Below are 16,363 nucleotides of genomic sequence, written 5' to 3' on the forward strand. Positions count from 1 at the left end.
TCAGTCACAGTCAGAGCTTAGCATATTTCTTGTTGGATGTTGCTAAATTGTAAAATAAATCAAAATCAAAACCAACGACCCTCAAGCCAGCTGCCAAGCAAAGTGCCAATTGCATTGCCAGGCAATAGCAAATGGGGCAAGTGGCAAGTGGAGGGTAACAAAAGGGGGGGGCAGCAGTGGGGCAACTGTTATTGATGTGCTTTTAATTGAGGTTTGTGTGCGAGTGTGCGAGTGTGTGCTGGCATCTCAGGCAACACATGTCCCGTTCGCATGTCTCGCATCTCATCGCATGTCAAATCATTTAACTCATAACGGACATTTTATTAGGATTTCAGGAGAACAACACTTACCGGCATTTGTGCTATGTGCCAGGCAAATCAAAATGGCCAAATTGATGGACCAACAAAAAATGCCAGCTAGTCCTCCGGCTGCATATTGTGTCCGTGCTCGTCGTCGTCGTCCACGTCGTTGTTGATTATTTTTGCAATTTTTGCCAGGCATTTGCCGATTTGTTTCCATTTCGATAACGTTATTGGAAATATCCAAATCCAGGCTGTGCCTCAGCCGCGTTGACGCCACATATTCCTCTGTGGCCGTTGTGTGCATCTTGTTGCTGCAATTTCATAGAATTGTTGAGTCTTAAATATTTCGTTAAATTTAAATAAAGCAGCCCCGGCTCAATCGTGTGGCTCGAAGGAAGTGTCCACCCGCTGGGCCAGACGAGCTCCGAGTGACCGCTAGGCATAATTTTTCTGTAAGTGCAGCAAGTTTTTTGCATCGTTCTTAATATATGCAGTCAGTGCAAAAGTTTTAGCACTAAAACAGAAAAAAAAAAACGCCAGCAAAAAGAATTCAACTTTGTGCCGCAAGTTTAAGTGACAAATGGAAAAGGGTCAACAGAAAACTGCTAATCGAAAATTGAAAGCGACTTGGAAAATTAAAGATGAAGAGCTCACCCCGAGAAAAAATAAGTTTTTCAATTAATTTATCATTTAGCTGTTTGAATATGTAACAAAATCATTTTTCATAATTTATCTGCCTGTCAATAGAAACAATAAATTGTTAATTGCTTTTTTATTGCGTAGTTTTTTTGATTTGATTATTTGTTTGCATTTAAATAAATTGATTTTTAACTTTTTTTCTACTAGATAATTAATTATTATTTTATTTACAAATGTTTAAAAATCCTTATATTTTTTATGCGTGTGTTGAGAGAGTACTCTCAGTTTGTGCTCTTCAACTTTTCAATTCAATTTTTCTACTATTATGTTTTTTTTTTTTTTTTAATTTTATTAAACAGCTACCAGAAACAATTTAGCAAAAAATGCATTTTAATTTCCTTTAATCAAAACAACAAATATAATTTATAAGTTTTGCTTAGTTTCCTGAATTTTTAGAATTTATTTGCGAAGCGATCGCAAGGCGTAAATTGAATTATAAATTATTTTTTGCCAACAAATATGCATACCCTTTGTTTGTCAGTTTTACAAATGGGGTATCATAAAAATATGATCATATAATGCACTTTTTAATTTAATCTTTGATTCGTGGCAAATAGAGAAAGTGAAAAATGCCGGATTCAAACCTTCTTTTTCACAATTATAACTAACATTTAAAATCTGCTTAGAGGGTGTCGTCTAGTCGAGCTGTATACTCCTATCTAAAAAAAAAAAAAAAATCAGATAAAATTAGCAGACAAATTGACGAACAACTTTTGAGCAACAACTTGAAACACAGAAAGAAATAAAATTAAATGATGAAATCATATTGCCGCATGGAGGTTCGCATAAATTTGGAATTGTAATTTGCTTGTCAGAAATGAATGGCACCTATTTCAATTCAGTTGCTTCTGTTCAGGGATTCCCCGAGTGCCACAAACGACAGACTCTCGGCAAAAAGTTGACATTATTTAGATTAATGAACAGCAAACAATTTGTCTGGCGGCCTCGCGCAGCAGATTCACTTGTCAGAATGCGTTTTCAGTTTCAGTGAAAATTGTATATGAATGAATGCCTGACTGACAGAGTGAATGAGCGAATGAGTGCATGAATGAGTGAATGTGTGATTGAATGTGTGCCTGTGCAGCAGATTGTGCTGCCATCAATTAGATGAGGCGGGAATCAACTCATGTCATCGACGGGAGAACAATGCAAAAGTTGTACAAATTAAATATTAATTAGTGTGGCGTGTGCATTAAATTTAATTAATGCTTTTTACACCTTAGGTGTTAATTATTTATTTTTATTCCCAAGTGTCGTCGACAACAGAAGCTGCTTATTTGAGTGAATAATTACGTACAGTGCACAAACAATGCAAAATACTAATACATCATCCGGGATGTGTCAACTGAGGCGTCTAGCCAAAAATACTTAAAACTATAAATGTTGAATCGTGTTTGTGGCAACAAATTAAATAAAATTATCCTATTATAAATATAAGTAATATAAGCACGACTTTGACTTAAGTGGGCATATTTAATGCCCTTGTAGGATATTTAATATCCTTGTCTTGGAAAATATCAGCATCTAAGAACATATTATTACCTTATGGGCTCGCACAACTTCTAAGCAGGCTGAGTTTGATGAAAATGTATTGGAAATCAAAATATTTATATAAATAAATAGAACTAACTATTAAAAGCAAATTGAAGATGCTTGGGAAAGTGTTTGCCAAAAGTAAAGAACTTTCGATAATTAAAAACAAGTAGAGTAGTAATAAGGACCGTACTCCAATTTATGTGCTACTTACAATCGAACTTTGAACTAAGTTAGTTAGTCAACATAGATTAGATTAGGTGTAAAAACTAGATTTACAGGCCGAAATTTGGTTTGTGGCTTAAATTCAACCCTCGACAGTTTATTTGAATATTGTGTAGCCCTTAGTTAAGCACACAATTTATTAGATCAAAATATACGCTGTAAATTTTGAGATTTACATCAGAAAATTTGAATCAACGATCAGTTGCCGGCTTGCTCGCAAATCGATAAATATCGATTGAATATCCTTGTTATCGGAATCATAATATTATAGAAACTTATAGAAACTTGTTGTGCTGACACCGCAAATGTCTATTAAATAAAAAAAAAAAAATAATTGAAATGAAACATTTTCATTTTCCAGAGTATGTCATGAGAAACGAAGTCTCCGAGACAAAAACCATACGAAAATTAGTGTTAATGTTAAAAATTTTATGTTTAAGAAAACATTTGCTTTTAAATTTTGGTAAAGAGAAAACAAAAAGAAAAAAGAAAAAAAAAAACTGACACATAAACTAGGAAAACTAGATTAAAAAAGAGAGAAAATTTTTCAAGCGTGTAGAAGAGCAATTTTTTGGAAACAGTTGACCCTTGCTTTTATGATCGTACAGATATTCGAATTAGTTTATAGAATTTCTCATTGTGCCGGCGGTACACATTTCGACAACAACTCGACGAGAGCTCAAAATTCATACAAAAACCTATTTTCTTCCCTCAAACTGTATTCTTAAAAAAAAAAAAAACATAATTTAATCAAAAAATAAAAAAATAAAAAAAAAATGCCAAGACCAACAGGTAAATGAGGATGAAAAATAAGTTTTAAATGTGAGTAAAACATTTTTTTTTGTTTTTTTTTTTTTTTTGCTAGGACCTGGACCGGCTGCCTACACCTTGCCAAGCACATTCGGCTATGAGAAATGCGACGCACGCATGCGCCGTGGTCCACAGTATTCGTTTGGACGGAAACCTTCGATGCCGGCCTTCAAAAAATCTGGTCCTGGACCCGCTGAATACCAAATCGGGCAGATAACGCGATACGGCAACGCCAAGGGACTCGAGTTCTCCATGCTGCCACGGGGACAGCTAAACAGACCCAATTCGGTGCGTTACGAATGATACGGCGGCGGCGGAGTAACCGTTCCGGGGAATTAAATGGGGTTGACGTGACGAGTCGGAATGTGCAGGGATTAGATTTGTTGTGAATCATCAGTGCATATAGTGTAATAGTTACAGTCTATCGATATATGGTGCCAGGACTGGTTCTAACCATTCTGGGGCAAATAAAATCATGATAAACAAAAAAAAAGTGTTCACTGTCAACTATTGTCGCCTAAGGTTAAGGCTGTGGCGGGTCGGAGGGCAAGTGTTCTGATCATTCAAGTGCCACTTGGCAGATTTAAGAGCTTAAAAAGTGCACTCGAGTTGTTTGGCTTTGTGTCTGGGCCATAATGAAGCCGCCCGTGGCAAGCTCTTAAGTAACTTTGGGCTCCGACTTGACTGACTGATCTGAGCGGGGAGTCAACGTTTGCTGCGTTCTAAGCAAAAGCCTGTTATTTTCTGGCTTCTTGTAATAATCACACAGTAAACAGGCAGCTGGCAGCAGAGGGAACTGAGGGGGAGGCAGCTGCCTTTGGTCGTGAGAACGCAGCTGAAAGCAAAGAAAGGGCCACAGCTAACTGCCTCTTGGCTCACATTGTTGCCGCTGGCCGCAAGTTGTAATTGCAACGTCAACGTAAATGCATAGCACGAGAGCAGCCCAGGAATTTCACGGATGTGCGATGTGCGATGCGTGCATTTTGCAGATGGCCTCCTTGGACACTTGGACACACTTGGTTTTGGACTGGGTTTGAAAACTAGAGGCGCGACCGGGGCGCAGTGCAAAAACAGACTGAAAACTGACCATTGCCCAGTGCTGGACATCACGTACGCATCGCACACATACGCACATACACAAACACATGCACGAGCACGCGCACGCACACAAGCACACTGTGACAGGCGCACACTTAGAGAAAATATTCTTGTGTATTATATTTTACTATTTAGAAAAGTTTTTTGCAAACAAAAAACAAAATGATCTTTTGCAAGTTTAAGATCAGGATTTAATTACTTAAAAAAAAGGAATTTAAATACATCTAAGTATTTAAATTAGTTATTTATTTAATTTTTTATTATTTTTTCTTTATTTATTTTATTTTTTACTTTAAAGTCAAATGTTTTTGTAAAAAAATTGTGAATAAACACCAAACATTCTTCACAAAAGTAAATTTTATATTTTTTTTCAATTGAGTTGATCGAAATTTTAATTGACTCTAAAATGTTAGCGATAAAATGTGCTTAATGCAAGCATGAATATTACATTATTTTTGTCTCAGTGCACGCATTTGATTGCATTTTCGCTGGACTTGGCTGGCAGCGTCTTGCTCTTCCTCTGCCTCTGACTCTGCCTCGCTGCCTGGCTGCCTGGCTGCCTGGCTGGTTGGCTGCAGGGGCCGGAAGGGCGAGGCCAGCAGAACCTGAAGATTTATCTGAGCGCGTTTATTTTAATGTTACGTTCTGGCATCTTTTGCCTTGGCCTCTTCTCTTTGAGTTTTTGGTTGGCTTAAGCAGCCGCTTTCAATGCATTCAATGCCCACTGTCTTTGTCTTTATGGACGATGCTGCTGCTGCTGCTGCTGCTGTGGCAACATCATCATCATCCTGGGCGCTGTGGCATGCTTTGGTGCGTGGTACGTTGACCGCTTGGAATGTTGATTCATCTGCTGCTGGCAGCAACTTCTTTTATGACTCCACTTGCTCTTTATGTCAATCAGCAGCTGGAGAAGACGCAGCAGCAGCAGCAGCAGCAGCAGAAATGTTGCTCATCGTTTATGGGCCATCATCACAGGAGCAATTCTTGGACAGGCTCCGGCTGGGGCAGCTGCTCAGCTCTGCGACTGTAGCCGCATTTGGATGCGCTTGTTACTATTTTTAGTGCATATCGCTTTCCTATTCTATTCTTAACTTGTTAGATGCGCAATTTGCAGGCCCTTACGCCATAATGGGGCAAATTACTTTTAAGTGCTGCTGCTGTTGCTGCCCTTCTCTAGAGTTGACTTGGCATTTATAATGCGTTCTTCGTTATTTTTAGCACGATCTTGCAGCCAGACTTGGCATTACATGATCTTTTTTTAAGCTTGATTATATGTTTAGATGGCTGCCAGGCGCAGCAGTTAATTGTAAATGGGCATATTTAACTGGCATAGAATTTAATTGCATATTTAAATAGCCCGGCCAAAGCCAACATTCGGCTAACTAGCTAACTAGCTAACTAACTAACCCTACCCGGCCCAACCACCCGCTGCGTATACTTAATATGCGGCACACATCAACTTCATTAAATGGACTTTGGCCCATCAATGAAATAGCCTCAGATATTATTTATGTTTTGCCGGTTAATTTGACAGCCGCTGGCAATTGATTTGCCCCCGCCAACGAAACGAAAGGGTCATTACGGCGATTACCGAAGACGGAGTTAAGACAAAGACACGCTAGGCTGCTAACCTCACACGTAATTAATTTTTTTAATTTGTTTTTCCTATTCAATTGAACTGTGAGAAGCAGCTGCTTCATTTGCTATTGATAGACTGTGACACTTGCCGCTGTCATGTAAATCGAATTCCTTAGCGTTAGCCTCCCCTTGGCGCGGAACCAGCGGCTGACCCTCACGTGGCACGTGACTCGCCTGGCTGATTGCCCCAATACGATGCACATCTTTGCGACACTCGCCAAAATTTCGTTTAGACTCAAATTTAAAAATGATACGAAAACTAAGCGCAATTGTTATTTAAGAGTACAACTATTTGCTTGGCCATACCCAATGTCTGTTTTAAATGACCCACTTGTTTTTTTTATTTTTTATTATTATTAAAAGTTTTTTATGCGCCCATTTTTTAAGTACTCTGCCTGGCTTGGCTAGATGAAAATATTGTAAAATTACGCTAAGCCAACAAATCTCATTTAAGCTGCCGTCCAACATTCACCTTTAGTTTAAGCGCCATAAACATGCAAGAAAACTCTCGGGTCTCAGCTTAAAGACGAAATTTAACGTATGTCCGCAACAAACCCAAAAATAATTTCATCTTCCTGCTGCTGCTGTTGCTGCTGCTGTTGCTCAAAGAAAAAGTAGAGCAATGCCCGAAAAAAAAAACTCGTCACGTATACGACAACAACAACAACAACAGCCATAATAAAAGTGCATTCACATTTTGAAAGTAAAGCGAGCGAACTTTTAATGTTTTGTCAATGATGGGTCTTTGGTAAATGGAGTCCAAGCAGCGCCGTCCTTAAAGATACATTTGTATCTGTGCGTTACACTTGGTATCTTTTTTAGCTGTGAGCCGTATCTGTGTATCTGTGGCATGCTAAGCTCAATATTTATGTGCTACGCATTGCTTCAGACTTCAGACGTGCTGGCAACAGAATTTTCACGCCACTCAATTACTACATTATGCGTTTTTCGGGAGCTCTCTGATCTGATCACCTATCCCCGCACCTATTCCCGCACCTGTTCCGCACCTGGTCTGCGGCTGCGTTGCGGTTGCCGTGTCTCGTCTCCGCTCCCCTGCTGTCGCGTCTCGACTCTCGGCTGTCGTCTGTCATCAGGTGAAAGGCAAATAAAATGTCAATTTGTATTGCCAGTTGTGTCCCTTTTTTGTGTTGTGCCCTGTTTGGATACCTTATTATTCATACGCATATTACACATTCAGATTTAATACAGCCTTAGCGGCATCCTCACCTCACCTCACCCTGACAGAAGTCGTCCTTTTTGTGTCAATAATCATTTACATGTTTATCTAATTTGTGGGGATTTTGCGGCCCGAAATTCCAACAGCTTAAAGAAAGTTAAAGTTGTGGCGAACACTGCAAGACACAGAATTATATTGCCGACAAGTACGTATGTGTGCGACACAGATACACACACACACACACACACACACACACACACACACACACAGCCAAGGCGAACTCATAAAATGATATGAATTTCGCTCGCAGAAACGAGTTGATGACCAGGCCACAAAAATTTCAGTAAAGTTGTAAATCGAACACCAAACAGAGCCATCAAAAATACAAAAATATAAAATAAAATTCCCAAAACGCGACCAATGCCAATCGGGCAACATTGTTGTTGTTGTTGTTGTTGTTGTTGTTGCTGTCATTGCAATGTTATAGCCACAATTGTTGTTATTTCCGCATGCAAAAATTTCATTTTGTTGCCCAGTGACAAAAGCGACAAACCAAATTTCCCACACAAATGCACATAAAGGGTGTTCCTCGAATTATTCGCTGTGTGCGTACAATTTTGATGCTGCCAACAGCTGCTTCACGCATGTCCAAATATGCCGTAGAACATTTACATTTACAAATATTTATTAATTAATTAAATTCTGAAATAGCTAAGAACACATCAAAGCTAATATACATATTGCAGGGGAGAAGTTGTAATGTCCTTCACGTATTTATCAAAAGTGGAGGCTAATTTTAATGGAGAATTAGTTGTTTCACATGACAAAATTATTTAAATAAAATATATATTTAATTATGTATGTTTTTTGATATGCAGAAAGAAACAAACCCAAATACAATTCATGACAGCAAAATTTAAGGCGAATGCTTTGTTATTTCTTAGTAGAAAAATCAAAATTGTTAAAAAGGCAACAATTTTGTTTTAATATATATTTCAACTCCGAATTATCTCTTTGCTACTTGTGGAGATTTGAATAATAGTAATATAATTAATAATTTTATTTAAAAAAATAAATTATCTAGCAGTGCGCGGACAATAAGTTGTCTAAGTATCTGGCCAAAAGCTAAAAAAACCAAATCTATTTCTGAGTCAGGTTAATATATATTCTATTAATAAATGCTATACTTATCCCACACTAAGCTTTACAATATAGCTGTAGCATAAACAAATATCAAGAAATATCTCCCACGAGTCAAGCTATAAATCTCTTACTTCACGGTTGGCCGATCTAAACGAATAAAGCTATATATATTCATTTATAGCCAAGTGCTTCCTAATTCCTGCATTCGCTGTCAACGTATTGAACTATTGAGATAATATTTACTTTTAGAACCAATATCATTTTTGGGCAATAAACAAAAAAGATATTCCGCATGGGGAATACAATGACAATTTGCTTGAGCTTGAACATATTTCAAACCTGATTCCGGCTTTTCATTTGAGAATGAAATACTGCATTCATTCATATGTTGATTAAACCTTAATATATTAATTATAAGTAATCAGCAGACTAAATGTATTGTCAGCATTATAATGAATATTAAAGTATATTAATAAGACGAGATGACAAAAGCTTTAATCGACTTAAATAAAATGCTTGATATTTAAAAGTTAATTCCAGTTGCCTTTTTTAGTTATAGGTAGATATCAATACACTTAGAGAAAAGCTAATTAATTTTACACTCGGAGAAAAAGTCATTAATTTACACTTTATTTAGCCACGAAAAGAAAGAATATTTCCCTTATAATATTAATTAGCCCAATATTAAAAAAAAAATAATATATTTACTAAAATTTACTTTTTTCTTCCAATTTGTATATTTAAATCTGAACTTTTATTAAGCTTGAGTAAAAGTTTAGTTGCATTTAAGATGTTTCCCTGTGGGTAAAATTCAATTTATGGACTCAGACACACATTTTCAAAAAAATGTTTTAAATTTTCGAACAAAGTCATAAAAACTTGAATTATATTTAAGTCTCTCTCAGTGTACGCAACAGATTTGCAGCTTGATTTTTGGCATGCATAGCTATAAATATATCTCAAAACTAAGCCGACATTTCGGCAAACATTCAGCAATCCGACTGCAATCTTATCTGCGTATCTGGATATGTTTGCGTATCTGTGCGTATCTGTCTCTATGACTGGCACGTTCTACACTTGACATTTGTTGAAATTGTTTGCTGTGCATTTTGACGCTCAACTTCCCGCAGACAGATGATGGTGTCGCCTCTTTGGGCAGCTGGCAAACGCCTTCAAAATTTGCGCTTATTTGACACAAAAGTTGATGCGAGCCTTTTGCTGCACCCCTCCGGGTCCGGGTCCCGGATCCGAACCCTGTTGTTGTTGCCACAAAATGCAAATTGTGCGGAGTTGGGGTGCGAAAAGGTCTTTGTTGACACTATAACAACTTCATTTTTTGTTTTGTTTCCTTTTTTTGTTTGGTTGTTGTCTTGTTATGAATTTAGTTCGCAGCAGATATTTACAACACTTTTGTGCCACTTGACTACATGGGCGCAGCTATGGCAACAATTTCTAGGCAAAATCAAACAAGCCCAAGTATTTTCATGTAGTACATACAACTGCACTTTCTGATTGTCCTGTGCATTCGATTGAGGTCAAATTCAGCTTGGGAATTACAAATTGCTGTCAAAATGCCCCAGTGCTTACAATGCCTATAAAACAAGTTGCAATGACACTAGCTGAAAGTCGAGATTAATCCAAAAATAGCTATAAATGGCTTAGAGCGGGTTAAAATATTACTGAAATTTAAGACTAGACAAGGTAAGCAGAGTGTGAAAGCCAAGTTTGTAAGTTGAGCTTTGCTACTCAATCAAGCAGCTTATAAGCTGAGCTTTGGTCATTAATCAATTAATCAATCAAAGCATTAGAGCTCAGCTTGTAACCAAAGCAAGTTTAACTCATTAAATTAATTGCTAAACTTAATTACATTTCGTTAACTCTTTTGTAATAATTAAAAATTAATTGCATATATATTCTCGAAGCGAGCTTTTAACCTCAACAATGTGCTTTGGGGCATTCATGCGCTTTAAAAGCTGTGTATACAAATGTATATAAAATATAAATACCATGAATGACATTTTGAATTTTTCAAAGTACATACATTCATTAAAACAACAAGCTTTTATGCACTTGAACGAACTTATATGAGAGAAAATATGATTAATTTATCAAACGCTTCTTAACAAACGCTTTCTTTGTATGTTGATAACCCGTTACACAGAATGAATTTATATACCCAAGTATTTGAATGTTTTTCAATGTTGATTTTTAGGTTCATTCCACCAACTGTTTCCCTTGCAATCTGCCACAGTCAACTGTTCATTGGCCTTTTATCAAGATATTTCGCACAGTCACTTCTGGCGGCTACTTCAAGTTCAACCTGAAGATCGATTAACAGGAATGCACGCCTTAGCGCCAATTTGGCGTTTAGCTTAATGGGCAATAATAAATTGTCAAAATGTGTGTGGAAATGTAAAACAAAATAATAAGATTGCCCACAAGTTGGAGCCAAAAACCAACCGAACATATATGAACATAAAATAAAACGTATTATTAACGTTGATATTTTTAGATATTGTTGCTGCCGCATGATTAATGCTGGCAATAAATGCGAAAAACCCGAGACGGCAAGCAAAATGAAATGAAATACGCACAGATGAGTCAAAGGCACAAGAAACAAAAATGAAAATCGAGGCTGGCTAACAGCTCAATTCGCGCATTTCGATCGAATATATATAATATATAATACAATATAATTGAGGCCACAACGTGCAAAATCCCATATGAATTTTAGTGTTTCGCATTTCGAATTTCTAAAAACAAAATAAAACAAATTAATTAAAATTACACGTACGTGTCGAAGGCTGCTGCGGCTGCCCAATTGGGCTTGAATGAATTTTCATGGCTTTGTTTTCGTTATCATAATTGTTATTGCCTGTTTGTTGTGCGTGTGTGTGTGTGTGTGTGTGTGTGTGTGTGTGTGTGCGCGCTGACTAACTAAATGCGACGCCGACAAGTCGCGTAATTAGTTAGTTGCGCAATTTGCCCACATTTGGTGAAACAGTCGGTCACAGTCTGCGGCAGGTGATCTAAGCCGACCTGGTCTGACAGAATTGACAAATTTCAAAAATCATTGGCCGAAAATAACACCGCATTTGTTTTGGTCGTTTTCAAACATTCATTCACTCATTCACATATTTTTTTAACGCTGATGTTTTCGCATAATTTTAATTTTAATTTTAATAATACACAAACTGGTTCTGCCCAAAGATAAACAACCCGCGCGAGGCACTTGTGAACTGCTCGCTGCACCTGAACGTTAATATTAAACAAAAATAAAAGGCAATCAAAGTAAACAAATGCGAGGCTCGTGTAAATGTCGCTTTTCTGCTGAAATTCACAATGTTTGATCGCGCATCTGTGGCTAAAGTCGGTTTTCTCTGCATTGTCGTCAATGGGAACGCAAGATGCGTCAGCACAAATACTCGATATGTGGCCGGAAATGCGCCAAAGTTCCCCAACCAACAACAACAACAGCAACACCTGAGCAGAGCAAAGATAAGAGGAAAAAAGGTGCGTCAGTGATTGGTTTGCCTGGTAAATAGGCATACAACTTATTTACTTAGGTATTTATCATCGAAAGACTCCCATTTAAGGTGTAAAAATTTTGTACACTTTCCCGAAAACCGATTTATCCTACAGACCTATATAGTAAAGTAATTAGATGCTAATAGGAAATGGTTTGTTTGTAAGGATACGCATTCTGACAAGAAACTTATTTTCAGTCTAACCTTTCAATGGCAGCCATATAAATGATATAGTGTCGATATATGCCGAAGTATACAACCTGATGATAGTTATAAGGCTGAGAAACTAGAGGGCTTAGAAACAGGTAGCTGGACAGGTGGGCATAACTATAACGACTGGGATCACAAATATATGGGCTTTATCAGGTCGAAGATTTCTCCTTCTATGCGTTGCACATTTCACGACAAATGATAATCGTTACACAATCTACAATTGCCACATTATTTCTTTTCTAAATCTTTAATATATCGAGAAATATTTACGTGCACCTATGAAGGATATTACATCAAAGGCATTAAAAAATATGAATATTGTTACCAACAAAATAAGAAGCAAGGCTATAAAGTGACACGATTCAAATTTGGAATTCCAATTAACAATGAAGAGAACCTTTAAGCAAAACATTTTAGAGAGAAGCATAACTTTGGGCCTGACCAGAAGATTAATTTAAGCATATTTGGTGTACGCCAAATTTGGCATCTAATTTAGCCCGCATCTTTTCTATGAAAATATCAACAACTTTTCATAGTTTCAGTACAGCGGGCAATTCTGAATAAAAAATTAAATTGTTTTAGAAAAAATTGTGAAATTTTATGTAAGCCAAGCATAAAGGTAAACTCGCGAACAACTAATCCGTTTGCCAGTGCTCGAAAATAATTTGTGGAAAACGAAATCTAGAAATGAAACACAAATGAAATGAATTTTTATGCACTGGGCACAGGAGCTCAGATTTGTTATTATTTCGTTTTATTTATTCATAGATATTATTTATTTTGTTTTCATTAAAACTTTCGCATTTATGTGAATGACTGCGACGTTTGTCATTCAGTCAGTCAACAAGTTTTTATATATTTGTATTTATATTTATATTGCGCCACAGAACACATATGAAAAGCTGTGCCCAGCGGGAAAATGGAAAATGCATAAAGAAAACACAAATCAAGCCATGAAGTGTAAATGGAAGCATGCCATAAAAATGTTCGTCTTAAACTGAAACTAAATAAGGTAAACTTTATAATATGTATATACATCTTACACATTCGAAGAGTAATATACTTATTTAATATTTTAATTAATATTTGCAATAATTCATCAAACTAAACGAAGCTTCTAACTCAATTACAGGGTATCTTAGCGCCTGATATATTCGTTGTCAGCATTTTGTGCACATTCAGCTGCAGTTCAAATTTTTAACAATTTTTTCTTTCAACTTACCTCAAGCTGCGAATACTCAAAGAAATTGTTTGTATTTGTTTTGGGCTATTTTCCAAAACTGATTTTGACGTTTTTCCAAAAGAAATGAAACGATTTCCTGGTGAATCGACACACGGTGAATTAAACAATTTATTATTTATTTATAAACAATTTATTATTTATAATAATTTATTATTATAATCGAATTTAATGCATTTAACAATTTAATTATTTAATGTTTCCACGTTTGAGGCTGTGCAAAAAATTGTATTTATTTTCATGCTCACCTGGCTTGCACCTGTGCATATACATGTATATATATATATATATATATATGTGTGTACTTAATTATGCATTTAATTATAAACATATTTTTGCACGCGCAATTTAACAAATTTTCGTTGAAATTTGTACAAAATTTTGTTGTGTATGTGTTTTTTCTTGCAACTGGTAGCTGAGATAACAATTCGAGCTGAGGCAACGTTTTCAATTTAATTAAAGCCGCGCAGACTGAGGAGCACGAGTGTGCCCGACTAGCAGATGCTCTGCCAAGCTTCAAGGTCTGCACATACCTTTCAATATGTGTATACAACCCACTTGTGTAGAAAGTTCCCGATGACACACGGGTATTTTGTTGATAAGTATATTCAATGCCAGCTTTTGAGCTTAGCTGACGGCCTTAATGACATGTCAGCGGCTGAGTCTTTTGGCCAAACGTCAGTTAATAAGATAATCAGAAAAAAGTCAACTTAAGACAGCTTTCTTGGAATGCCAACTCTTATACACTTATTTATAGGTTTTATAACAAATGCCGCCAGCTCAGTTTAAATATTGAATATAATTTAAAGAAAAAGTATTCAAGTTATTTGTATTCAAGTTAGAATTCTCATAGCTTAAGCTTAGTTGTTATCCAGCATTAATACCTTACTATGATAACCCAATGGAAATTCAATTAGACTTATCTGCCAAAAATATTTTTACTATTACAATTATATATTTATTATGGTTCGAACAATCCATATAAATATCAGCAAGATAGCTGACAAGACAGATCTGCGAGAGAGTCATGCGACATTTAATCGAAGAAACTTTTGGTAATATCAAGCTTTTCAAGCTATTCGAGAGTAAAATAGGTAAATCATAATAATCCATATTAAACTGTAATATATCGTACAACATAACGTATTAATGCATGACTTTGCCAATTTACAGGGTATTAGCAGCAACAACTGACAGAGCTTATTCCGTTGTCGATACGGCAACAGGGTATCTCGCATATTGCAAATATTTGGTTAGCCATTGGGCATGCATGCCGTGTATCTGACAGATACTTTTCACAACAAAGCACAGCTACGCGCAAAAGTTGTCGCCAATTCGCAATTCGAATTCAAATTCGAAACGTTTGCGTTTCATTCATAAAATTCAAAATACATTTTTTTTTTGCGTTTTGCGCCTCGCTAATGTCAGCTCTGCACCAGTTTAAATGGGTCCACGTGCCGCGCTTCTGGGCGAGAGGGGGCGGGGCGAGGCGTGGCTTAGCTGGGTTGCTTATTGGCTTGGCTTGATTTGGCTTGGTTTGGCTGCGACTGTGTGCGGTAATGAGCGCTGTTAAAATGCGTTAAATGATTTTTCTATTTTGTTTTTTTTTTTTTACTTTTTCTCTTTATTTTCGCATTTTTTTTTCTTTTGCACCTTTTTGCTGCTTTTGTGCTCGTTCGCACCTTGGATACGCTGGCAGCTACTCTTCTTCTTCTTTTTTCATATTTGCCTATGAATGAAGTTTATTTATTGCGGGGCAACGGCTATTTCTTTGCCGCTGCCTCTGCCGCGTCGCTGTCGTCTGCTGCGCGGCCAAAGTCGAAACGCATTTTGGCTACGCAGGAAGTTTTATGGCTCGGCAGACGGCATAGAAACTTGCAAGCCGCATTGGCTCTGGCCGATTGGGCAAACAAATCGCGGCCAGTCAGGTGGAAAAGTGGTCAAACACTGATTTTAACCAGGTGAGAACTCGAGAAATAAAACAAAAATAAAGTAGAATAAGGCAAAAATGTATTCTTTGAAAAGAACTTTTTTGTTTCATTTGAGCAAATTTATTAAATCGCTTTTCAGATTATGTAGAAATTTGTTTTGGTTTTGGCTTTTGATTTTATTCTCAATCGAAAAGAAAACTTTGTTTTATCAGTTTTGCTTCAAACTTGGATTTAATTATGCTTCATTTAAATTCTTTCGTATTGTTCAATTGAAATGGAATTTTTAAGCGTTTGTATGACTTTTTTTTGTTGCATGTGATTTAATAAACATTTGTACAAACTTAACGTAACTTATGTTTTTTCTTTTCTTTGTCTTTTAATTTTTTTAATAAGTATTTTTAAATCAAATATTTACATTTTTTCACCAAATCTTAACATTTTTCTCTTCTCAACTCTGCATTAGGTCAACTCGAGTAAGACCACGCCCGTAAGCTCGCCCTAGCAACTTCTCCATTCTTTCCCCCTAGTTATATCTGCCCCATATAAAATACCATATCGCACGCTCTCCCACTTTGCGCTATCGCGACGAGCGTCTCTTTCTGTGCTGCTCATTGGGAACACGTGAAAGATATTTAAATATGTTAAAGTATCGCATTAAATAAAAAGAAACCCGCAACTGGTCAAGCATTTCGCCTTATCTCACGTAACAGAAATAATTATAAAGCGCCATATACATTGTTGTCCAACGTTCTACAAAAGACTTTTCGTACTGCGAATTATCTAAACGGCCATCCTTTAACCTTGAACTTAAACATTAGCGCACAAGA

At 36.6% G+C, this 16,363-nt stretch overlaps 2 protein-coding genes across 4 annotated transcripts in view; one reads left to right on the forward strand and one right to left on the reverse strand.

Moving 5' to 3' along the window:
- LOC6629113 (streptococcal hemagglutinin) overlaps nt 1–16,363 on the reverse strand; it is a 42,663-nt gene that overhangs the window by 23,079 nt on the left and 3,221 nt on the right. For 2 of the 3 annotated variants that reach the window (XM_015173013.3, XM_002052571.4), the window contains exon 2: nt 351–613. In XM_015173013.3, the coding sequence (XP_015028499.1) occupies nt 351–613 (263 nt within the window). Of the gene's footprint in view, nt 1–350; nt 614–13,587; nt 13,685–16,363 lie in introns of all 3 variants that reach the window. The other variant, XM_070208892.1, reaches the window with a different exon arrangement.
- LOC6629112 (protein CIMAP1D) lies at nt 3,266–4,070 on the forward strand. The gene is made up of 2 exons (XM_002052570.4): nt 3,266–3,551; nt 3,625–4,070. The coding sequence occupies exons 1-2, from the start codon at nt 3,536–3,538 to the stop codon at nt 3,870–3,872; spliced, it is 264 nt and encodes an 87-aa protein (XP_002052606.1). The 5' UTR covers nt 3,266–3,535; the 3' UTR covers nt 3,873–4,070.

The sequence above is a fragment of the Drosophila virilis genome, chromosome 4 (genome assembly GCF_030788295.1).
Source record: "Drosophila virilis strain 15010-1051.87 chromosome 4, Dvir_AGI_RSII-ME, whole genome shotgun sequence".
In the NCBI taxonomy this organism is placed as follows: Eukaryota; Metazoa; Arthropoda; class Insecta; order Diptera; family Drosophilidae; genus Drosophila; species Drosophila virilis.